The following is a 26,604-nucleotide window of genomic DNA, read 5'->3' on the forward strand; positions in this document are numbered from 1 at the left end:
AGAAGTGGTGATATGGCTTGTTAACCACGTCGGGCCCTTGTCAGCAGCCTTCGGCTTGACTCTTGACTCTTCACTCCTTCGTCTTCAACATTCCCTGTAGAATTCTCAATATTTTTGGCCTGTTTGCTGCAGCTTCGGTCTGCACTTCCTTTTAAAACAGCATCTTTTTCTCTCTCAAGCATTTAATCTGCTGCCGGCTTGTCTCTCCACGTCGTCCAAAATGCTTGATTGCATTGCATTCTCCAAATTTTTAGCTAAATTTTCATGGCTGCTGACAAGTTGTGGTACATGAACATTTGGTACATGAAAATTTAGCTAAAAATGTGGAGAATGTTGAAGACATTCTGAATAGTGAATAGTGGCAAGAGTCAAGCCGAAGGCTGCTGACAAGTGCCCGACGCTATTGTAAAGCAAAAAGTGAAAAATGTTCAGTATAGACACATACTGGAGGGGCATGTTTAGTATAGCCACATACTGGAGGGGCATGTTCGGCCTGTATAGACACATACTGGAGGGGCATGTTCGGCATGTTCGGCATGTTCGGCATGTTCGGCCTGAATAGACACATACTGGAGGGGCATGTTCGGCCTGTATAGACACATACTGGAGGGGCATGTTTAGTATAGCCACATACTGGAGGGGCATGTTCGGCATGTTCGGCCTGTATAGACACATACTGGAGGGGCATGTTCGGCCTGTATAGACACAAACTGGAGGGGCATGTTCAGTATAGACACATACTGGAGGGTCATGTTCGGCCTGTATAGACACATACTGGAGGGGCATGTTCGGCCTGTATAAACACATACTGGAGGGGCATGTTCGGTCACAGAATAAGGGGTCACTGTGGAGGCCAAGCAAGCCCAGAAATGTGTTGCATTGAGCTGAACCAAACTGAACTGCCACTAAACTGAACTGAAGCCAGTTTTTGGGAAACTGAAGATTCACTGAACAAAAACGCTGATGTGGTACATGAAAATTTAGCTAAAAATGTGGAGAATGCAATGCAATCAAGCATTTTGGACGATAGGCTATATTGGCACACAGAATAGGCTAGGCAACAGGCCGATGTGCGTTTTATTTGGAGACTGTTTTGCGAGACAGAGACTGAGTTTGCTGCTGATATTCTGGGGATATAGGCTGCAACATAGCCAATGTAGGACTTTAGCCTTTTAATATATTTGCTGCATTGGATCAGTCTTTCTAGAAAGAACAGGCAAGAGCTTTCTAGCCTCACGTCAGCAGCGCCGCATCCCATATAGGCTACATTAAAAACATCCCATATACATTATAAACACAGCAGATGGCGGGCGGGTGCAGTTTTGAAAATTGGTCAAAAAACTTTGCTGATGGATGGATTAAGTTTTGCTATGCAGTTATGGTTGAAATAATAGCCCATCAGCGCATCTCTAGTGTGTGTGCCTCTCTCTCGCTCAGAGGGGAGGGGGAGGCTGAGGGGTCGATCAAGCATGGATTCTAAACTCTGTGGTGGATAGCATCTACAATTAGGTGTTAATTAATATTACTATAGGTCGAAGTACTCCCAAGTGCTATTGCGCCAGACATTGTAGTTCTCCTGTTTATTCGCTTGGAAAATCGTCACGTTTCATGTTGTGTGCCCTAACATTTTTAATCAACTACTTGTGCAACTGTATTTAAGTAGGGAAAACGTGGATGTGTTTGATTAATGCCATCTTACTCTCTTTACGGCCACGGCAGAGCCCGCTAGCATAGCAACATGCTAACACATTCGCGCCGCGCGCCAGAGCATTTGAGTGCACATACCGACGCGGGAGAGGTACGACTCAACTCGTGAAAGTTAAAGTAAGAACATATATTACTACTGATTTTGGGTGGCGTGTTCCTTTAAACAGGATGTGTAGTTTTAGACAGTTAGATTCACAGGTGACACCTGTGCCAGTGTTATGATTAGCCCGGGAACTACTCTGGGAGCTTAACGAGCGCAACTTGCTTTTTTCCATTATGACATCACAGCCTCCATTCAAGTATATGGGGGGAGGGGGGGGGGGGGGGGATGAGCTTTTTAACATTTTTAATCCCCTATTTCTTAAAAAGTATAAACTTTTGAAAAAATCTGAAATAATTCCATCCACTATAACTACACAATTACAATGGGAAACATAATTAGAATAAAGATTTTACGAAATAAATCTTACAATGAGTAGTTATTCACCATCATTTGCAAATTGGTAATGAGGGTTAAAAGTGATTAGGGAAGAGGTGAGAGACACATATGGAGCACAGCTGAAGACGCACTGTCACGAGATATAAGCAACTCCTCTACAGGATAAACGTTGTTTTATTCAGTCATTTGAACAATATTAGGGTAAGTGTTGCTTTTTCCAGCTTATGTTTTCGATAGTAACCCATTGCCAGTCAACAGTGAAACTACTCTTTGACTGACACCACAGTAAAGTACGTTTCACTTTGTCAAGGAATTCAAATAATAGATGGGTGCAAATGCGTGAAGGCTATATTATGCTAGGTTTTAAAGCATGATTTAGTGGAATGACTGTTCCATATGGTCTCGCAAGCAGACTCCTTCAAACATCTATCAAAGTGTCTGTTATAAAATGGCAAAATGTATATAACCTGTTCCATCACACTTGTGCGGTGTAGACGCCTCTTTATGGTTTGCAGTTACAGTATCAGCAGGACACTCTGAAAAAGAGGGCAAATCAAAATGTGAAAAACAGTGTAAATAGCAGTTCAGACATCATGTCATCCTGAATCGCTGATACTACCTTTATATTGAGTGCATTAAATATTTCAGCTTTATAGCAGCCATATGCCACTTTCTTTATGTTGTGTGTGGGTTTTGTATTGGTATTTTTATTCTGACTTCTAATTGGCATCAAAGTCACGTGAGCATAGGTGTAGAATGGATGAATGAATATATGCATAGGTATGGCTGTATAGAGAGGGGCTGAGTAGGGAAAGCACATTTTTTGTTGACCGTATCTTTTGTATGGTTTGCACACTGCACACATATTTTATGTCTGACCTTTCCATTGCCTACTTAGCTTGGATGTTTACCTGGATTACCTGGATTTTTGGATAATAAAGGAAGTCAACTTTTGTTGTTTGGAATGAGTCCAGACTGTGTAAATCTCCCTCACTTAGCCTCTCAGTGACTTTTTTTGTTAGTCACCACAAACATTACAACACAAATATGAAAAAGCTGAATATTTGTGAGGCAGTACTGCCAGATGGAATTGAGTTTTGGGGATCTAACATTAAAAGGTACAGTATTTCATGTATTAAAGGTTAGGTGTAGTACCTGTTATGAGGTTAAAAGTAACTGGTCCAGAAAAAGTGTTACCGGCAACTTCAGTTGAAACAGCCACTGATCCACTGTTGGCTGAGACTGCAGCTTCTATACACATAGCGAGGACCAATGCAAGACAGACAACAACAACATGCAAGACAGTGACAGGACTTGGCAATATACAATTCATTCAGGTGATATTTCCTTTGCACACATCATGTCCTAAACAATTCTAGCATATCTCTATATTGAATAAAGGAAATAGTTAATTCATAGAATTACTAATAGGTTACTGCACATCTCACAATATTGTAATGTAATATAATGACATGAACTGTCATTTATGCTAATGTCCTGTTCTGCTTCTGTGGTCTAGCCACACTGTTCACACTTCACTCTGAGCTGCACTCTCTATTCATAGAAAAGCTGCTGGGGGGCATTCAGAGAACAGAGAAACACCTGCAATTCAAACCACCCATAATATAACTACTTTCCTCACACAACTACAAGTAAAGGTGTCCTGTATGAAAAGCTGTGAACATTTAAACTCAAGTTGCACACCTGCATCATCATGTTGGGAAGAGACAGATCTCTGGCTTACAGTGGGCTGTATTTTGGGCACCAGCGCATGGCGTAATACTCGTTTTTCACCCGCGGAAAGTTTAATTTGGTATTTTGCACGTTTATTTTTAAAGCATTGCGCCCAGGGGTGTGGCAATTAACAACCTAGGGAGGGGCCTGGGATGTCTAAAAATCGCTATCATACACCACCTAAACCTGGTCAGAAGTCAATGGCGAGTTGATCATATGCTATTTTAAGAGCGCATGTCAACAGTCATATTGGCAGGTGAACGCACCATCCTTCTATCATTCATGAACGCACGCCAGCGCACGTCCATGCAAAGCATTACAAATTGCACGATTACAATGGGAAACATAATTAGAATAAAGATATTACGAAATACATCTCATGATGAGTAGTTATTCACCATCATTTGCAAATTGGTAATGACGGTTAAAAGGGATTAGGGGAGAGGTGAGAGACGTATGGAGCACAGCTGAAGACGCACTGTCACGAGATATAAGCAACTCCTCTGCAGGATAAATGTTGTTTTATTTAGTCATTTGAGCAACATTAGGGTAAGTGTTGCTTTTTCCAGCTATGTTTTCGGTGGTAACCCATTGTCAGTCAATAGTGAAAGTAACTGCATATAACTGTCTTGTCGTTGACTGACTCCTTGGTGAAGTTAGTTTCACTTTGCCAATGAGTTCAAATAATAGACGAGTGCAAATGCGTGAAGGCTATGCTAGGTTTTAGTAAAGCATGGTTTAAGAATGACTATTCCATACGGTCTCGCAAGCAGCCTCCTTCAAATGCGCCGTTGAATGCCAAAATACCGATGCATTTATTTGACATATCGCGCGTTGCGCCGTTAAAGGGAATGACAGATGTCATTCTCATTGGTTTAAAATGATGTTACGCCCCAAACACACCCATATGACTGATTAAAAAACCTAGGAACATCTTGTTGCGCCATGCGCTCCACGTTTGATAACGAAACCCCTCCCAATGTGAACTGGACATCCTACTACATTTGAATAGACTTTTGACGAGTGACGATGCACTTTAGAATGTCATGATAGGGCCCAGTAGGTCAGATACAGACTTGGCTGGTCTCACTGAAATTTAAGTGAATGTTTTGTCTGCAAAGGCCTATAAACAGGTTCCTTGTTGTAATAGCACATCTAACGGCTGTTTTGTGTTCCCATAACAGCAGTAGTCTGTTTGGCTAATGTCCTTTGCTGCTTCTGTGGTTTAGCTGAGCTGGTCACACCTACCCACAGCTTCACATGCTGCACATGCACTCTCTTTTGCAGCTGGGTTTGTCTGCAATAGAGGGTGACACAGGAATCAATTTTCACTCCTGTCCCATCCCGAGCCCACACAAATACTCCCGTCATCAGGGGCGGAGCCAGAGGGGTGGCTTTGGGTGGCACAGGCCATCCTTGAAATTCGATTGGCCACCCCAGGTGCCACCCCGAAATCCTAGTCTACGATTGGCCATTATGACGGTCTAAGGCGGGACCTTTCTTGACGCATTTGCAGCGTTAGTTTGAAGTGTCAGACAGACTTAGAAAAGTGGCAAACAGCTTGCCATTATACATGACTTATTGTTTTTAGCATGTGAGTTTAGGCCTACAGGCTACTGCTTGTGCTAACACGCAAAGATATCTATTTACCTATCGCATCCGCCAGTGCCTATTTATCTAATCACACACACAAGTTGCGTTTGTTGAATCACGTCATCCTAGACTAATTTTTCTACCTGCTTATTGTACCTAGCCTGCCCAGCCAACATTTGCTAGGTCATTAAGTGTTAACTGTGGGCCTACTTTTGTAAAAGCGTTTAATGATAATACTGTCATAATCAAGGTTTGAAAATCGGAGGTTCACAGGCCACTGTGGCCTTGGTGCTCCCTTCTTTCAATATTCTGCTTTGCATCCGACTAATAGCGATTTTCATTTAACCTATGGCCTGTCAAAATAATCTTAGTATTCACAGTGCAAATTCATTTAGTCTTTTACGCAGTGGAGAAAGTGACAGCGCACGGCAAGAAAGAGCGTCCAAATTCACCCATTCTTCTCTGTTGAACTACTCGCGAAGTAGCCTATTCATCACACAGACATTACATGTAGAATAAACAGACCTTACCGAACACAAAGGTGTAAAGCATCCCCCTGTACAGATAGCAATTCCAGAGTAATCCGGTTTTGAATTTGCAGCAAATTTCTACATGCATATCTCCAACTTTGGGCTTTAAATTTCATAGCAGGCCTGTGAGGAGGTGATCTTCCCCCTCCTCACTGCCACGCTGTGAACTCTTGATAGAGTAGCGTTTTGCGAGGTTACTCGCAGCAGGTACCCTTGTTACGTTGCGCAAGCAAAGCGCAACGCGGATTTCGTATTCACATTCATATTTACGCACACTCGCATACACTCACACACATACACGTACGAAACACACCGGGACTTTGATGGACAATGTAATGCTTGTGGACAATGTTTGTATGTTTGCTGGGAACTTGGGCAACATGCCAGGACTGGGGAAAAGTTTGTGGACTTGTAGGGGGGAAGCGGGGGAATGTTTGTCCGGGCGGCACCATTTCAACAGCCTCGCATTTTGGCGTTTTCACGCACAGAGCTCCGCGACAGTAAAACGCACTCATTTATCATTTCTCCCTTCTGCCACAAAGTAATTTACATACCATCTTTGACACGTAGTGAGGGCCCCACTGCCATGTCACATTTTCCACCGTTAATTTCCCCATAGCCGCGAACACAAGCATACCCAATTTACCTGTCTGCCGCTTCCAGCTCAACTGCCCATGCGAAGCGCGCTCGCTGGGAGAGGAGGGGTTTTCTCTCCAGCCTCGGAGCTGTGGGAGTGTGCATTGGGAACATTGGGGGGGGGGGGGGATGGCGTGCATTTAGCCATGATATGAATATGAATGTTTATTTCCTTGTTGTTATGAATGTATATTGGTGGTGGATAATCGCGATTATGTATATTTTGATTTAGAGGGATTTATTGTTTGTGTAAATACTTTTGTGTGATATACTTACCTGTACGGGGGAAATGGGGTGAGCCACTTGGCTCTGATTGATGTCAATTTGGAAGGGAGGGGTTTCCTTGTTAAAAGGGAGCCTCATTTCTGTTCAAGAGAGCAATGGGGTAAGAGCTAAATGCTGATGTGCTGTAAGTACAAGGATCTGCTGACTTGTGGTTTTTTTTACTGGCTAAAAGATATGGTTGTTTTTGCTTGTGCCAAACCGGAAGCTACAAGCTGGTAGCTAATAGCCCAGTATTTTTGTTGGACATTGACTTAATTTGCATCTTTGGTTATTTTTGGATTATTTTGGAATTTTCATATAATTTTGTGATTACATTTGGCATTTGACCCCGTGTTGGTATTTATGGAACTGCACCTTTTTTAAGAATAAACCACAGCCTATGTTTGTACATCTTGCCTCGTGAGCCTCCTTCCACCTCCAAGTGTCCAGCCTTGCCACACCCGCACCCAGGGTACCGCTAGCCCATTCACAAGGCCAAATAAAACATAAATGTTAAATACAGCCTAGATATCTGTAAATATTAAAATCAGATGATTTACAGTTATATGTAATATGTCATGTTTCATGTGTTAACTTTGGCCTTGGTGCCCTGATGTGTGGCCTTTGTGCCCCCTGACAAACATGCCCAACTGAAGGCCAAGTGGCCTTGCCCCTAAAATTATGAAATTCCAAGCCTGGTCCGAATGTAATGTTAAGACAACTTTTCATTTATGGTTCATCAAGCTCACTTATAAACAGTCGTCGCATCTAGGCTAGGCTACAGGTAGCGATATGAATTCTGGTGACCATTCAACCAGTCAAGGATTTGTTGTGAAATATTTACATTTTGGGAAGTTTACGTAGCTTAGGCTAAACGGTATGTTTATTTCGTCCCCAATTCCTGTTTTATTCGTCCCGGCCAGGAGGGATAAATGAAACATTGTGCACTTTTGCTTAAAGAATTCCTGAACGGTTTTGTTCAGAGCTGAAAGTGCAACTGTATTTGACAAAAGTCAGATGTAAGTTATTGCTAGTGACAAAATATTAACTTTCGGTGTGGTCTCTTTGTAAATTACGTGTAGTTAAAACGTGTTTTGATCGTCCCAGTTGTCCCCTATAGGCTAGTGCATGGTGTCCTTTATCCAAGGGGAATATTCTCCCCCCTATGTATTGCCACTCTGTTTCAAAGGACAAGGGGTAGGCTAGGGGAAGGGGAAGAATAACAAATGGGATTGAGCCTTAGGGTCTGTAGCATTATGAATGTAACGTTATGATTAGATTAAGGTTATTAATTGGTGTTTCATTCCTGTTTCATACAAAAGTATTTTAAGCATTAAGTTGAGAGGTGTTTGTTGATTTTGGATTACTTTGTTATAGCTCTTTGCCAGCTCAGACAAAAAAAGCAGGTCAAATTATTTAAAAATAGATGGCCATAGATAGCCATATAATATAATAGAATATATTTTAATGTCGCCATGATGGAATTTGTTTTAGCTCAGCATAACCCATTGATAGACAACTTAGATTTAATATGTTTGTTTATTTGTATTAGCATTTTATTCAAATACAAAGACATTTTACAGTATGTGAGAGTATGGTCTTCAATTGATGAGTATGGTATTTGGTGCATGGTTTTCCTAATGTATTTGTGCTAATTTAACATCTTGAGCCTGTTTCTATTTATCTGGATGTTTTGCCTCATGCCACCCTTGAATTAATCAGTGCCCCACTAGGGCCACCCTTGTTAAAAATGTCTAGAATCGTCACTGCTGTGCCCGTCATATCCTGATCACGTGACTGCCCCCCCCCCCCTCCAAAAAAAAAAAAAAAATCCTGTCCTGCAAAATCCCAAGAGAAAGGCTCCCGAATCCTGTCCCACTCCCGTTTCATTCCCTATGTTGTCTAAAGCATTGGTTCCCAAAGGGTTGGTCGTAGGAGATTTTATTTGGGTCGCCAGCATAGTGACAATTTATGTTGTGTAATAGGCCTAGTTTATACCTTATATAGTTTAGGAACTCTGTGCACATTTAGAACACCGCCAGAACGTGGATATCACTCGCAAAATGAAACAATATTTCTGTTGGGCGCCTACCATGGACCTCACGCACGTTAAAACGCACAAAAGTGCATTAGAAATTACGCTATTTCCTCTTTCCAATCTTGCGAACTTCACAACAGTAAAGTTGGGGGGTATTCCATCAACCAAATCAAGGCCAAACCTGGCTTATTTCGTCTCGCTAATTTTAATGAGAATTCCGTTCCATTAATGAGGTTAACGTGAATCCCAGCTTGGTAACCATGGGAATTTATGGCACAGAACTAACCTGCTCCGTAGCAGGTTAACTTTCAAGCTAAATTAAGCTCTGTTGAAAAAAAAAAACAATCTGTCGGAAAACGAGTCCAAAAAGATGGTTCCTTCAACCTGTGCTCTCGTCACCTGTAGCCTACAACTTCAAAAATAGAAGTAGGTCTATAGACATATTTTTTTCCGACAGTGCACCAAGCATGGATTTACACATTCACTAGCTCCAAAGAATGTATGAAGATTATACGATTAAAACTGTTTGAACTTCACATGTGTGTGGTTCTAGGAATCGTGATACTCTATGTCATTTACGTTCGGTGGTGGTGTAACATGCAACGAGACGGCATAGGAAAGGAATTACATTTTTGCGTGTTCGCAGGTTCGCTTCCCATACAAAGTATTAAGGCTACATTGTTTATCACCTTAATAATGCCATTTTTAGTTATAATATTTGATGAAAGACATATGTCTACTGCTGATAAAGGGTCATGCACATTTGGTAGGCTGTCCAGTAACAGCTTTGCCAGTGGGCTATATTATATCTGATGCAAGCCAAAGGATAATTATTCTGTAGCCTAGTCTAGCTAATAATTAAAACTGCTTCATGTCGACGATTGTTCATGAATGTCAAATCAACTGTGTGTTACACAGATTCAGGGGCGGAGCCAGACATTGTAAACCAGACATAAATGGGCTTAGCCCATTTAATTTTTTTTTTTAAATAACCCCTTAAATAATGACTTCTAGTGAATTTTGTGTAAACTAATAGACACATTGAGACTTAAAAAATGTGAAACTAACATTCAACAGATTCAAGGTATCTGACTGGCACTACACTGTGTAAAATTATAGTTTTGGGTCTTTCAAGAGGCAATATCTGTTCATATCTGTTCAGCATGTACTTAGTTAATTAAGCGTTTCTTATGGTTTGTATATTATAGTATTTGTTTATTTTCATTAGGCTATTGTTTGATATGACATTGTTTATTATTGCTATTCTCTTTCTTCCTCTTCCCTGATCTCATCTGTGTGACAAATATATAGAATATCTTATACTATAATATACATAATATTATGATATATTTTACAGTATGGCCAGTTATCATGATACAAGGGTATTTTAGAAGGAATGCATTATCATCTTGACATAGGCATTTCTAAATTATATTAATTTTGTAATTTAGCAAGATTATTCATACGTTTCATCAGGTCCCTTTACACAGGTGCATAAAATCAAGCACCTAGAATATGAATGCAGACTGCATGGTGCTTGATTAACACACTTATGGAAAGGGCCCTTTCCTCTCAATATATCATTGTAATGTTTTTTTTTTTTAGTTAATAATTAGTTAGGCAGCCAAAACAACATAACATGACTTTTATATTTATGTGGACTCTTGGATTATAAGATCTGTGGTGGTGGATAGGATATCAACAAGGTTTTAAGGTAGGCTAACAGTTAACATTCTTTTGTGCAACATATGACACTGAAAAGTTGACATGGGCAGATAACTGTTAATGGATTTTTCTGACATTTCAAAACAGTGTAGCCTAATTTATTACAAGACGAGGATCACTTTGTTTTGGGAGCTGGAATTTCTTATTCTGCAGTAGGCTTAGCTAGCCTATGAGAGTACTGAATTTGCCTTTTCCAACGACGAACGAGGACATTTAACGTTAACGTTAAGCATTTAGCTGCTAGGGAGCTAGCCAAGTAGCCTAACGTTAGCCTGCCTAACTGACTGAAAGCTCTTAATGTGAAACCAACCTGAAACAACACCATCCGTCAGTTCACTGGGCGATGCTGTTGCTTGAACGGAGCTGGGTGGTCTTTTGAAAAACTTTCTAATATCCATAACGTTTCAACAACATGTACCCAAAGTGTTTTATCACAGACTGTAAAAGTGACAGACTTCTGACAGAGGCTTTTTGGAACACAGAAGCCATGACGTAGCGTTGTCAAGGCAGCATTTTCACTGGATCTAAACAAATCAATCTAACCATTGAAATCACCATAGCGGATAGCCCAGAGACCTGGCATAGATCGTGTAGCAAGTCAAATTATTTTTTAATATTGGGCTTTGAAAATAAGGGATATATTTCCTCAGTAATAGAGCATTTTGTGACATTTATAGAGAAACCGAGGATAAGTTATATTGGAAATAAGAGTTGCCGGGAATTTAAAACACTAAAAAAAGATTCGGGGCTTTTGAAAAAAGATTCGGGGCTTAAGCCCTCTAAGCCACCCCCTAGCTCCGCCACTGCACAGATTAAATACTAGGCATACATTGAATTGAAAGCCATTGCATTTCATATCATTTTATTTCAAACACTTTAGGACTTATGGGAGACAATAGGCTATTATGTTGATGATAATTTATTTTTATGACCACCTACACCTAGACAATAATTTGGAGTGAACTCTTTTAATATAAGAACGTAGGCTATAGATAGTTTTGAATATATGCCAAAGTTGTTTTTGAGTTTATACTATTTATTCATTCACTCGTTTTGTTCAAGCATAGACTGTATAGTCTATGTGTTCAAGAGTGAAGCCAATCAAACTCGCAACTGATTTCAAACCATTAGCATTGCTGTTTTAAATGTATGCTTTCATTATTCTCCAATTTCTGTAGGCAATCTATTTTTTTCTCTCTGTTAAATTTGATGACTTTCGATGAAAATCCTGTAGATGGCGCTTGTCTATCGAACAGAAATTGTCTAGTATTGTCTTAATTTTACGACATCGTGTTTTCGTCAATCTACTGTTTTGGTCTACTTTTCTACCTCGTGCACAAACAGAGATGAAGCTGAACTAAACCTCGCTTGAATAAACGAGGCCAAGATGCCGCTAACTTGAGTTAATGGAACGGCTTCAGCCCCAAGTGAAAGTCTACGCTAGTTAAAGCCAGCTATTTCTGTTAAGTGCCGCCTTCATTAGCGAGGTTGATGGAATACCCCCCTGCATTCAGTGTTGCCAATTTAGCGACTTTGTCGCTAGATTTAGCGACTTTTGGCCGTCTCTGGCGACTGAAAAGTATATCTAGCGACTGACAACAAATCTGGCGACTTTTTTGTGTGTCTGGCGACTTTTGTTTTCTCTATGCGTTATCCTTCGGTTTGCCCAGGCTGACTGCAGCAGCAGCTTAAAGCGTGAGAAAAATCTTCTCGCAAAGATGCCAAACTCTGTTTCGTTGTTGAAACGTCAGAAAATCTCCCCTCATGCCTGTTTCGTTAGTGAATTACATCGCGAATTTGCCCAAAGCGTTGCCCCATGATTATAAAAGGAATGACTGGCCTATATAGTATCAGCCCATTTTATTACAAGGAAGTAGATGTTCTATAGATCTAAGCTCAGACAACGCTCATTAGAAGGTGCAGCAACTTCGGCTGAAATTACAACGAGAGTCAACGAGACGAGAGCAATGACATGATGACAGGGAAACAGGGACACGCTTGCCAGCATCGTTCAACAATTGAACAAAGGAAGTAGGCTAGCCTACAACTTCATTCACAAGCAAAGCAGTGAATGTTAGAAAAACCTAGCATTCATTCAGGCTATGTAGGCCTAGCTTAAATGTTGTCAGTGCAAGTTGATGCAGGACTGTCGGCTGATTAAAAAAAAAAATTCTATCGCTCTGTCCGAGTGACATTTAAGCCTATATTATGTAGCCTAGCCTAAATATATCCAAAATATAGCCATTGCCGTAAGGGTACATTGCGTGTAGGCTACCCTATGGTCACATTATAATCAGACTTCAAGCAGTGCAAAGCAGATGCAGCAGTGAATAGGTTGGAAATGACTGCTTTTCAGCCACCTGATGCTAGTGTAGTAGATGATAGGCTACAGAAAGTAAAGTGTAGCCTATCAATAAATATACAAATATTAAATCAAATATATTTAAACTAAAGCTGCCTATATGAGTAGGAGAAAAGCAAACAGGAGTAAAAGGGAATTGGGAAAAGGGAACGGTTTTTTTTTTTTGGGGGGGGGGGTACGACGTGCTGACGTAATTAATATGCAAATTAGCGCGTGACGTCATCTAGCGACATTTAGCGACTTTTGGAGCTGGCTTTAGCTACTTTTCATTCGAAATAGTTGGCAACACTGCCTGCATTGCCATTTATTAGCTAGTTTCCCATAACAACCACCACATAGGCTAGTCGAGGTGATGAGGGTTATTAAGATCGACTTTGAACACAGTGAGCCATACAACTTGACAATTGCACTGTATCATAGTGTTAATGTGTTGAGTAAAGCTACACATGTTTAGATTGATTTTGTTACCATGTGTGTTTATTCCTGCCGTTACAGAAACTAGCATCTCAGATAACGTTAGCGATTAGCTCACATTGATATGGCAATAGAAAACACCTTCAGTTTTGGGTGTAGTCGCTGACGCTGATTGATTGGCTTGTGAACAGGGCAACTTTGTATTGCTCTGATAGGCTACTCTGCAGCTAGCAGTAGCCAATCAACAAACGTATTGTGAGTTGTAAGTGGTTCTCTTTTCCAGAAATGCTTTGCAATCTTTGGGTGTTTTAATTTAATCTCCGGCTCCGTTCCCTCCCGCCCACTTCCGTTGATTTCTGCCCGTCCCGTCCCCATCGCGTTACCAACAGTGAAATTGACTCCCGTACCGCAGGACTCCCGCGGGAATACCGTGACCCGCGGGAGTCCCGAAAAATTGTCACCCTCTAGTCTGCAAGCGCAAGAGGCTACCAGGAAGGGCTTTCTTCCTGGATCTATAATGTTTGTGTTACTTAAACATTTTGGGCAAATGAGGGGTGGGGATCATCTTTTATTTCAGGAAGAACTCTTTTAGTTTTAGGGACTGTACGATATTTAGTGGGGGGAGGGGAGGGCCGGTCGCCAGACGATCGAGTTAAAACATTTCTGCCTGGCCCTCCCCACTGGTCAAATTTTTTTTCCAGGGGCCTCCCCCTGGCTCAAAAAAATTCTCCTAGGCCCTCCCCCCTACGTGAATAAAATAAAACTGGTCAGAAAATGACGTTTACAAGGTTAAAACGGCCAGCAAATGTCATAATCACACATACACACACACGGGTACACACACAGCGCTGATCTCTACAATACTACGCTTCTCGTAGGCTATATAGATGCTTCGGAATCATACAGAACAACAAGGGGAAAACATGCCGTTTTATGTGTGGTTAAGAATAATATAAGAGTGGGCCTTTTTCTACCAGTTTTTGCTACATAAAAATAATAAAGATTGCTTGAACTCACATACCAGTATGCCTGGTGACTTGTGTGATCTTCATCTTGCAAAGGTTCTGCCTAGGCTAAGTACAAATGAGCATACAGTCTCATATTAAGATATAAATGCTAATTTTTCATCACCAAATATCCACAACGATGCTGCCAATTGTTTACTACGTTCCCAAACTTTATTGCAGCTCATGTGACTTCATCAAGGGCTACGATTCACCAGTAAAGTGAAACAAGCGTAACCTCTGACCTTGCAAGCTTACGAGGGGGGTTGTGGGAGATTCAGGTAGGGTTGCAACTTTTTGGACTCGCCCACTCTGTCAAAGAGACGTGAATCATGTTTTGGCCTACAAACCTTTTAAAAGATCGAAAACGGATCATTGATCAGGGAAAAAAAATATCATGGATCAGGAAAAAATAATTTTCTTCGGCCCTCCCCCCAGGCCAAAGAATTTCTCCTGGGCCTTCCCCTAAGGCTTAAAAAATTATCTAAGGCCCAGACCCCCCCCCCCCCCCCCGGTAAATATCGTACAGTCCCTTACAATGCTTAAATGTTAGCCTTTATTCTATTGCTGTAGCATAGCTCTGTAGCTTCAATCTAAAAATGCTTAAATGTCAATAGCCTAAATTACAGAGAGACATGTGGCCAAAAAGAGGAAGGAGGCTTCCAGAACACACTATTTTGGACAACAGACTCAAAACGAAATAATAGGAGGAAACGATAGGCCTCAATCTGTCAAATGTTGTTCTGGACAAATTGGGGGAACTCGCTACCCTGGAAATCTAGAGTTCTCGCGAGAGCACAATGGAATTGTCTCTGCGAGACACCCTGGCAAAGAACAATGATGCACGTTACTTTTACCCCAACATTTTGGGGAACCAGCTAAACTGATGAAGACAGCGCTGCAACGTTGGAGGACAGTACACATTGGTCGTAGTGTTATCCGATTGCGTCGAAGTCCGAAATCATTCAGAGTAAACATGGTCTAGTGTTATCCAATTGCGTGCAGTGAGATTTTTAAATGCATGCTTGTTGCCGCCCCTCGAGTTGGGCCATTACATTGTTCTTTGCCAGACCCTTAATCTTTCTAGATTATCAGGGTCTGGATCTTCCAGGCTAGGAACTCGCCATTTTCCTTTGATGATTGCAGAGGACAGTCCTATGATAATAGAGCCAATATGAAGGGAAAGAGGCAAAAAAGTGCAGGCCAGACTGGTACAACTGAATTCAAGGGCAGTGTTTGTCCCTTGTGCTGCACATACAATGAATCTGGTCATATCAGATGATGCTAAGTCATCTACGGATGCAATTGCCCATTTTGGATACCTTCAGAGGCTGTTTTGTTTGTTTTTTTTCTCAGCAGCCATACCCGCTGTGGGACATCTTACTCAAACATGTTAAGTTGACTCTGAAATCATGGAGTGATGTGATATGGGAGAGTAGACTTCAGAGTGTTGTAGCTGTCCGAACTCAAGTTAAAGAAGTCAGAGAAGTTCTTTTGGAAGCAAGATAAGCTGTCACTGAAGCAAGATAAGCTGTAACCTGTTGCAAGGTCAGAGGCTTAAAACCTGGCAGAAGAGGTTGGCTCATTCAGATTTCTGATCTGCACCATTGTTTGAGCTGAAGTTCTTTCAGTCACCAACTACATGTAGATGAACAAGCTGCTGCAGTCATCATCAATGCTGCAAAAGCCTCCCTTACAAAGTACAATTTTCTGAGGCCAAAGCAACTGCCAAGTAGCTGTGTGAGGCTCTAAACCTCGAACCTGAGCTCAAACAGAAGAGGTTGAGAAGCACAAAAAGGCAGTTTGGCTATGAAGCTCCTGACAAGCCCTTCAGGGATGCACAGAAGAGGCTTAACTCATTGAGTGCCAAAAACGTAATATTACGTTTTTAGCTTTTTTTTTTAATTACGAAACTAGACACTCTAACACACCTTATATGTGATTTTGGGAACTCTGTGATGAATGGAAATGAAATATATGACGATCGTGAAACTCATGAAAACGCACAATCTGGACATTTTATCTGGACATTTTATCATAACTCGGTTGCCGCTTTGGGTCGAATCAGTGACGCATGCACGTCAGGTCAAAACCAGGCCATTTTCGTGGGTCTATCACTAGGTGGCAATCTCGCCAGGTCTCGATGATCACTTCCCGGAAGGTTTACACAAGTAAGTAACAGGCAACACTTCATGTTTCATGAAAGACGTTATATCTCCATTTCTAGAAAAAAAACAGCGATTTTGATGAAAACTAGCCACTGTTTAGCTTGGGATTTCTCAGGAACGGAGGCGTGTAGAAATACACGGTTTGCAGCCACTGAGAGCTTAAAGTCTCACCTTTTAATCAAGCTATTGTATGTGTTCATAGCTATAACACAGAATATGCTGTGGCTGTACAAAAATCATCAACAATGGTCTAGATTGCTGGCACTCTAGGACAAAGCTCCCGAAAACAGCTTGGCATTCAATGAGTTAAAGTTGAATTTTTCAACCGAGTTGTGGACTCCGCTCTGATGTTGCTGCAGGAGCGGTTCGATACCCTGAGCCAGGTGAGAGACACATTTGGGCCCCTATTTTCCACCTAGCGCATGGCGGAAAACTCGTTATTTTCCCAGTGCAAAGTTTATTTTCGTATTTTGCGCGTCTCGTTTTTTAACAATTCGCCAAAGGTTGTGGCAATTAACAACTTAGGGAGTGGTCTAGCGCGTTGTCTAAAAATCGCTATCGTACACAACCTAAAACGCATTGCGCCACTGACCAAGAGAAACCTGGTCAGAAGTCCGTGGCGATTTGTTTATATGTTATTTTGAGAGTGCATTATCAACAGTCATATGGGCGGGTGCACAAAGCATTGCAAATTACACGATTTCAATGGGAAGCATAATTAGAATAAAGATATTATGAAATACATCTCACAATGAATAGTTATTCACCATCAATTTCAAATTGGTAATGACGGTTAAGTGATTAGGCGAGAGGCGAGAGACACATATGGAGCACAACTGAAGACACACTGTCACAAGATATAAGCAACTCCTCTGCAGGATAAACATTGTTTTATTCAGTCATTCGAACATTATAAGGGTAAGTGTAAAAACGGTCACAACGCCGTAGGAGTGACACCGTAGCTACGCCGTTGAGTTGATGCAGAAGCATGTTGAGCCCTTTAGTCTGAACGTACCCAGGAAGCAGCATGAGAAACGTGTCAAAATCGTCATGATTCCTCCCAAACGGCCCAGTCACGTCTTTGAACTTTGTTCGTGGAAAGTCAACTGCAAGATCTGGCTGCAGGCGAATCCCGCAATATTTTAAGGCCATGTGACATGGTGACCTGGTGCTCCCAGAAGTCCGACAGGATTTCTAACCAGTAAGCGTTAGGCTTGTTTGAGATTTAGTCTGACTGCATACGTCAACATGAACTTCAGAGGCTAGCCGGGAGGAGCTACAACAGACGGCAGGTCATCCCGGACAGACCGGCTACAGTCTGCCTGACGTGACTGGCGGGAGATATCGCGGAATTTTGTTTGCAATAAATACAGCATAACTTTCATTCTTGCTCATTAAAATGAGCATGATGACTGATGAAATAAATTGATATGATGTAGTTTAAATAAACCACTCCCAAACTGCCCAATCACGTCTTTGAACTGACGTCATGAGGGCGGGTTTCCGCTCGTGCAGTTCGTGGAAAGCAACTGCAAGATCTGACTGCAGGCTAAGAATCCCACAATATTAAAGGTCATGTGACATGGTGACACGGTGGTAAGTCCCTCCCCGGCTGCCACAAGTCGGACAGGATTTCTAACCAGTAAGCATTGTGTCCATCCCAGTATGCATTGTGTTCAACCCAGCATGCATCACATCAAGTCATATCCGCATGAAGTCAAACACGCCTAATGTGTCCATCCCAGTATGCATTGCTGTTCAACCCAGCATGCATCACATCAAGTCAGATCTGCATGAAGTCGAACAGGCCTCTTTATATAGGTGCTCTTACCCATACTACAAGACAAATCAATTGCAATCAAGTGCCTTTGGCACCAATGGCTCCCCATAACATTTCCCCAGCTACAAAAGTTTGTTTTCTATAGCAACGCAGGCAACACAGAATTAGACAACTGATGACAACACATACTTATACAACTTTGCAGAACCCGCTTTAAAATAGAAAATGGCATTTGGGATTCTCAATGACCCACTCAATCTGTGATAAGAAGAAAGTATCATTCAAAGCAATCAATACCTAATGTCCACTGAATTATTTAATATTGTGCTTTTGACATTAATAGGATATCCTAAAGTTATGCATTTACATGGTCAGTTAGGCTAAAATCTGCCAAGCAAGGCCTTGTTATTTGGCAGATGCTCAAATATTGCTCTTTTTTGTTATTACAGCTCTCTCTTCTACGTAAGCCTCGAGGAGAACTTGCTACTCCACTTCTGAAAAATACGGTGCTCTTTGTTTTGCCGATTTCACTTATAGTTTCGATTCTCAATAGATGATGTCTTTATAAGTTCGCCGTGAACACGCACAACTCTAGCCTGGAAACCAGACTCTCTGACTTCGCAGAGAGTCTGGCCTAGATCCATAGGCATTCGTTTATTTCCGGGTGGGAGGGCACAGTTTGAGGTTTAAAATCATTGGAGTTCCTTAGAACCGCTTTGAACCAATCACTAACAACCGGCGTTTCGTCATACAGAGAAGTTTCTCTGCAGCACACCCATAACAAGCAGGGGTGCATCTTATCAGCAAACAATCACACGTTTCATCTGCGTAACTCTCGCCAAAATGCATCATATAGTATTTTGTGAATGTACCCAAGTCAAACTTTCATATAAATGCATAAGTACGTCTAAAGCGCCACTTTTAAGCTTGTATGCGTTGTCGTTTTCGGGTGAAATGACCTTTTGAATGGGAGCCAGAGGGAGCCGAGCTCCCATAGAGTGAGGATTGGCTCCCATGAAAGCAACAAAGTCAAAAATCTGAGGGGGTCTCTGATATCTGAAGGTGTCTGGCATTGTAATTTAATCTTAAACAACCGCTCATTATCTATCCCTGTGCGATCTCTTACCATTACAGACGTGAAATTAAAATATAGGCTACTACGGGACGTAGGCTAGACCTACCCTACGCTCTTGAACGCAGCATGACGACACTTCACCACCACACCACTAGACTAGCCTATATGAGCAAACCGCATACGATCGATTTGACAGCACTCGCAAGTCTGAAGAAGTTACCCTGCTTTGATGAGAATGTTTATTTACATAGGCGTTCATTGGGCTAGCCTACATGGGTTGATACGTGCGGAAAAGTCCTGTTTGCTGTTGAACTTGCGCCTCTTCTATGTTGATTAACAAAGCCATAAATTATGGCCCATAATGCAGCTTCAATGATTCTGTGAACTCATCTATAGCTATCCTTTGTCATTCAGAGCTCCGGAAAGTTCCCAGATATTTTGAAACACCTGTTAGCAATCTCTGATGGCGGAATAGCCTATTCAATGGCTACACGACAACATCTCAGTGCAAATTCCAAAATTGTTCGTCTATTTATTCCCACGGTTCAACACACGAGACGACTGAACGCCCAGGTGTTGTTATGTGCACATTAGCCTATAATACTATAGTTTGGCTGCAATGGCTTTATTATTTTCTGCCAGTTAGTGCATTTTCCCTGTGTATAAGTTATACTACATGCATTATTGTGTTTGACACTGAGGATAGCCTATCTGAGACGGTGGTCTGGTTCAAATGAGTTAGCCTACGTTGTGAAATTGAGAATGGCACTCAGAGTAAATCCTTTAGTCTATCTTTGTATTGTGAAATTGAAATTAAATATGGAATATTACAATCAATAATATGTTGAAATGAATTAAAAGGAATCAATTTCTATGAAAAATCTCGATTGTGTGCGTGTGTCTAGGCCTATCGTGCGCATATAGGCTACTGCGCACTCGCGATAGGCTATTTAATTGTATCGCCTTGTTAGGCTATGCGTGGGGTGTGCCAACTTTTTATGAGATAGAGAGACCCCCTTAAAGACAAAAAGATAATTCGGGCCCTGTATTGGGCTACTACTTTTTTGATACAATCGTGTCAAAATCGCTATTTTTCAAATACTATGAAGGCTCGACACAACATGAAACTTTGATCGAAGTATCATCAGTGTCTCTACACATGAACTCGAGCATTGAGAACATTGTTGGTGTACACAGAGTTTACTAAAAGAGAGGTTTTGAACAACTCGCTTGTTTTTTCTGCTCGCTGCCATCTTGCCATCTTGTACGGAGCCCTCCGGGTGACATGGGGAAAAAAAACATGGGTTAGAAAAAAAAAAAAAAGGTAGTGGGGAAAAAAAAAACATGAAGAAAAAAAAAACCGATGCACTTTTGCGGGATCTCATTGCGGGAGATCTCGCAAAAAGTTTTGCGAGATCCCGCAAAACTTTTGCGAGATCTCGCAAAACTTTTTTTCTACTTTTGGAACTTGCTGGGCTTCCTCCTTGACCCCAATAGGCCCACAAACCACTACCGCCAGATGGCAATAGTATCATGATACTATGATTACTCTCACTGTTGCGTGTTGTGGGTTTTCTGGACACATTACATAGGCCTATGACACGGGAGGGAGAGGGAGACACCTGCGTGCAGACATGCACACACAGCAGGCTACAATAAATTGCCCAACAGACAGCAGCCTAATTTCGAGGTATCACCAGGGTGCGATTTGTAGGGGGGGATGGTGAGGATTTCCCCACCTCTGGTTTTCCTATGCCTACCTCTGCTAAATTATTTTTATCTCCGGTGGGGACAAGGATTAAACCCCTTGATAGCGATGAATGCAACTTAACTGCTAGCCTACTTAAACTCTTGAAATCTAGCGATCTTCAGTGTCAATACATCAGAGTAGGCTATTCAGTAGCCTTCTGGCAGACGGGGCATATTTCTGAACGTCATCGAACACAAAAACATTGTAACATTTTCAGTCCCTCTCAACATTTTAGTGCGGGAACTTCCGCAGTGAAAACAGCGCTGAACCAAACATGAAACGCGCTCAGAGCAGCATATCGTCTTACTTTAAACACCTAGTAGTTTGCGGAGGACGAACGAGAAAGCACTCGTTTGATAAATCAGCCAGTAGGCTAGGCCTAGTAGACAAATAACTTACAGAAATAATCTGTACAGCAAAAACAAATGTTGGTGGGTATTTAAACTATCTAGGGGTGTTTTAACAGCTGCAAGAAATAGAAGCTTATGGCCCATATGTTCTGGTTCGTAAATTATTTTCATAAAACTTCAAGTTGCCCTATAACTTCACTCTCCAAAACTCTTCACTGCACTGTAGCCAATTAACTGACAGTATGATAGTAAGCTATGTATTTTCTGTAGGCTTCAATAAACACATTTATTTTTTCAACTTTTACAATATTACGCACTTGGCTACTGAACGCAAATCTGCAGGAGAGAGAATGCACGCAGCCTACGCAGCGTGTAGCGCAATGTGTAGGCTATTTGTATACCAACTAACACTGTTAGCCAATTCACTAACTCAAGACTTCAGTGTCATCATATACAACATTTTACATAACAAATACAGAAAGGATGGAGGCAGCAATGGTAGAGGAGTCATTTCAGATGGGTCAAGAACAAGGTGAATTTGTAGGCTACGTTTCTCAAAACGTAGTCCAACCCTGCATTAGAGGAGCTGAGCACACTCGCTGTTTAAAGTCATACACAACGGTAAACTAAAACTAAGCTAAAGGTAAATGTTACAAAGTTGGCAAAATTAATATAGGCTATTATTAGCCATGAAATTACTAGGCTATGAATCGTTCGTCCATTTTTATTTTTATTTTTTTTGGGGGGGGGGTTACAAACATATTCAAAATCACCCCCCCCTCTCCCCCCCTCTGTTTTTTACACAAATCGCACCCTGGGTATCACTAATACCTATTAAATAAATGTAAAGGACACAGAACTGTAAGCTCAAATTCAAAAACGTTTGAAGTCTACCCAAACATATGCAAAGGGAATATATATAAATTGTGTTGCATATAGCCAGCTTAATTAATGTCAATTTAAAGATTATGATTAGCAGTTTCTATGCATTTTTCCGTTGATAGTTACAGGAAGCCACGTTGTTGTTTAAACTATTGTTGCTTCTAGCCCACGTTACCTCCAGTTTCACTTGCTGCAGGGACGCACACATTGCATGATCGATCATAAGCGTTCTATCTCCGATGTAGAACTCAAATGTGTCTTGACGCCGCCGTTTGTAAGATCAGATCAAATAAGACGTTCTAAATGGAACGCGATGTAATTAAGCTGTTCCTTTCCAAGCGTCTTGGAGACGTACTGTATGTGTGCTGACTGGGCTATGTCTATATAGTTGATGACACCAAATGAATAAGTATGCTGCAAATGAGCAGACGTGTGAAGCACCGGGCATAACTTAATTTCGCGGCTACGTGGAGCAGTAGTAGGTTAATTGTTGAGGAGGCCCATAGTTTGAGAAAAGCTGCAGATCATAGGCAGAGAAAGCATAATGCTCTGAGAACAGTAGCCAAAGGTTTTCCTGCAGAAACAGGTGCCTTGGTGCACGCACCCCGCTTTCACTTTGACTCCCTGCATTGTGACAAAAACTGTCAGTCAGACAGTGAATTTTGGTTTACTAAATTAGCATAATGCGGTAACAATTATCATTTCAATTCTATCTGAAATCTGCTCACTGCAGACGTTACAATGCAGACCCAAGCAGCAGCATAGCCTTGCAAGACGTACACTTTGAATTTGATCAGAGCGGCTCTGGTTCTTCACCTAACTTGATGTGATTGGCTGGATGACCGTTCAATCAAATCAACAGACCTATTTGTGTCTCTGTGTGTGCGTTATAGATACGGTTCCAACTCTTTACGGGAGCGTTTATTTCCATATTTTACTTTCAATTTAATCTGACAAAAAGTGTGGGGAATAGAATCGTGTTCCAGCAAAACTGTGTACGTTATAACACCCACATCCCCCACGCTTGCTACGCGCCTGGTGTGTGTGCGTATCTGCACGCAGGTGTCTCCCTCTCCCTCCCGTGTCATAGGCCTATGTAATGTGTCCAGAAAACACACAAAACGCAACAGTGATAGAGCAATCATAGTATCATGATATGATTGCCATCTGGCGGTAGTGGTTTGTGGGCCTATTGGGGTCAAGTAGGAAGCCCAGCAAGTTCCAAAAGTAGAAAAAAAGTTTTGCGAGATCTCGCAAAAGTTTTGCGGGATCTCGCAAAACCTTTGCGGGATCTCGCAAAAGTTTTTGCGAGATCTCGCAAAACTTTGCGAGATCCCGCAAAAGTGCATCGTTTTTTTTTTCTTCTTCATGTTTTTTTTTCCCCATTACTTTTTTTTTTTTTTTTTTTTAACCCATGTTTTTTTTCCCCCTTGTCACCCGGAGGGCTCCGTAATCTTGCAAGGAGTGAGTTGTCCAAAATATTTCTTTTTAGTAAACTATGTGTGCACGAACAATGTTCTTAATGGTCGAGTTCATATGTAGAGACACTGATGATGCTTCGATCAAAGTTTCAAGTTATGTGGAGCCTTCTTAGTGTTTGAAAAATAGCGATTTTGACCCGACCATGTAGCCTACTAAACTACAGTTTGACTTGGGTATGTTCGTAGCCTATTTCAAGTGACAAAATCTATGACTAAAGTTTAGCTTACGATATAAAATCCTACTCCACTGTGACTTCGTTCATGACACTCCTGTTAATAGGCTAAACTATTATTTACATTTGCTCAAAGATTTCATAAGTATAAGTCCTTTTCGCTCCCTACGTTGATGTATTCCAAGCGATCTGCTTCAGGGGCGGGGACGTAGTAATTGAAACACCATGCCTGGGTAGGCTACGTAATCGCTCTCAGGGATGCCCTCTGTTCGCTGGTTGGTCGGCTGCCCAACTGCCGAAGTAAACGAGCGTGAATCAACCTATTCCAGACGGAGTACTGTAGGGAAAAGAAATCGACCGGAAGTACGTAGACAGGCCAAGGCCAGGCTAGCACAACTCGGGGTCATCCCTATGTTCCCCGGGTCCTATGTTCCCCGCTACCGGGGAACATAGGACCCTTTTTTGAAAAAAAAGTTAAGTAAGTTTGAGAACCACTACCACAGTCACGAGTTGGGTCGCGATAGTCTGTCATTTTTAAAAAGTGGGTCCCCAGAAAAAAAGTTTGAGAAACACTGTTAAATCTAGCCGAGTCTGCATGGCTTCAGTCCCAAGCTTGTCATTGTCTTTGCACTTGGCATGTCATTGTTGTATAGTCTAGTAGTAGTAGTCAACAGTGTTGGGAAGTAACTGAATACATGTATTCGGGATTACGTATTCAGAATACAAAATATGAGTAACTGTATTTAGTTACAGTTACATTTTCAATGAGTGGTATTCAGAATACAGTTACTTTGGCCATTTTAAGGGGTTACTTTTAGAATCCTTCTCATATGAATTTCTGGGCTTTTTGAACTGAAATTCTAATATTTCTGTGAGATGATCTTGTGCACTAACAAAATGTATAATGTTTCAGTTTATCCTATAAAGTTAAGTTGTGGGTTTTTTGCTGACATCGCCTGTGGGTCTTACAAACTGAAATAGCAGCTTGATTTCCCACTTGATAAAATGTAAAACAGCGCTTATGTAATCCAAGTATTTAGAATACAGTACTTAGATGGAGTAATGTAACGGAATACGTTACAAATTACATTTTAGGGCATGTATTCTGTATTCTGTAACTGATTACATTTTAAAAGTATTCTTCCCAACACTGGTAGTCAAGTATAGTCTTACTGTACAAGAGGTGAAGGAGGTGATCTAAAATAGCCTTTGGTTGAGCTGTCGGAAGAATGGGATTAATTTTAATGGAACAAAGAGATATCAAACTACTGGGCTGTAGACCCAAAGGGACATTTTTGGATTATTGACGAGTCAGACCAAAGGGGCTTCGGAGCAACGCGCAGTCCCCCCTGAACGGAAAAATGAACAAAACAAACCAATTAAATATCAACTTAAAAAGGCATGTAGTTGTAGCGCGTTTCTTCTGTGAGAGGTGCAGCTTGTGTGTGTTGCTGTCCTCAATTTAGTGCTGAAGCGGACAATGCGAAGTTACCTAGAATGTTAACTTTGAACTCGTTATATTCAGTAAAGAATCACTACACAAGTAAAACCATTGTAGGCCTATGTTATAAAAAAAATTCTTCATCTATTCTTTTACTCCGCTATACTCAACGTGGAAGTTAGGAAAATCGCCCTTCTGGCTTGTGTCAATATTGCACCGTGCGCGTATGTGTAGGTCTACCTGGTGTGCTACGGCAAGCAACATTGATAGAAAAATACACTTTGCTACCGTTTGTGCACGAAATGTGCACTCGCAAGCATATCCCATGCAATTTCCGTGGTCAGATACAAGGCGGGGAACATAGGACCCTTTTCTACAAAAAGGGTCCTATGTTCCCCGGTCCCATACAAATAGCGGGGAACATAGGACCCGGGGAACATAGGTACGCTCCCCACAACTCTAGGTTAACTAAGACATGGTTGATTGAACTTATTGGTAACTGGTGTTTTGGAACCGACAGCTCAGATTTAGTTGCCACATGTTCAGACAACCCAGAGGTTAAGTTTTATCTCAGTGTTTGTTAAACCTCATTTCTGGAATACCCCCCAGCTAAGTCACATGACTTTGTTGATATAATGTTCTTGAGATAGGCTGTAATTTATAGTCATCATTCGGTTTCATAGATCCATAGATATGGACATAACTTATGATTTGCATTTCATTTACTATGGTGAACAAAACATTTTTTTCTTTAGTGTGCATATAGCATGTATTTCAGAGTGAATCTTACCAGGGTTTTTGATGAATTTAACAGAATGTCTAATAAAAAAAAATGACAAAGCATTTTAAGTGAACACTGGGGCCACATTGAAGATGCAATTCTTCTCATATGATTCAAATAATATTTCAATAGTCTTGCTTAATGATATTTTGATGATGTGTATTTCTGTGGAAAATTATGCAAAAAATCCCTTTAAAATTACTAAAATGTGTTTTTTCCCCCAATAATGTGTTTTTTTCATTGACCTGTCACACTGTAAAAAATCTTTAGTCAAGCC

The 26,604-nt window shown here is 41.2% G+C and overlaps 1 protein-coding gene across 1 annotated transcript in view; it reads right to left on the bottom strand.

Annotated features, from left to right (window-relative positions):
* Positions 1-26,604, bottom strand: part of LOC143099188 (NACHT, LRR and PYD domains-containing protein 3-like) — a 120,957-nt gene that overhangs the window by 40,217 nt on the left and 54,136 nt on the right. Inside the window, exons 3-5 of the mRNA XM_076262253.1 lie at positions 26,337-26,365; positions 3,302-3,397; positions 2,614-2,682 (exon numbers count right to left, since the gene is read on the bottom strand). Of these exons, the coding sequence (XP_076118368.1) occupies positions 2,614-2,682; positions 3,302-3,397; positions 26,337-26,365 (194 nt within the window). The remainder of the gene's footprint in view (positions 1-2,613; positions 2,683-3,301; positions 3,398-26,336; positions 26,366-26,604) is intronic.

This window comes from Alosa pseudoharengus, unplaced genomic scaffold, assembly GCF_046254945.1.
Source record: "Alosa pseudoharengus isolate Yale_2024_CS ecotype anadromous, Long Island Sound unplaced genomic scaffold, YU_APseudo_1.1 YU_APseudo_1.1_scf_25, whole genome shotgun sequence".
NCBI lineage: Eukaryota > Metazoa > Chordata > Actinopteri > Clupeiformes > Clupeidae > Alosa > Alosa pseudoharengus.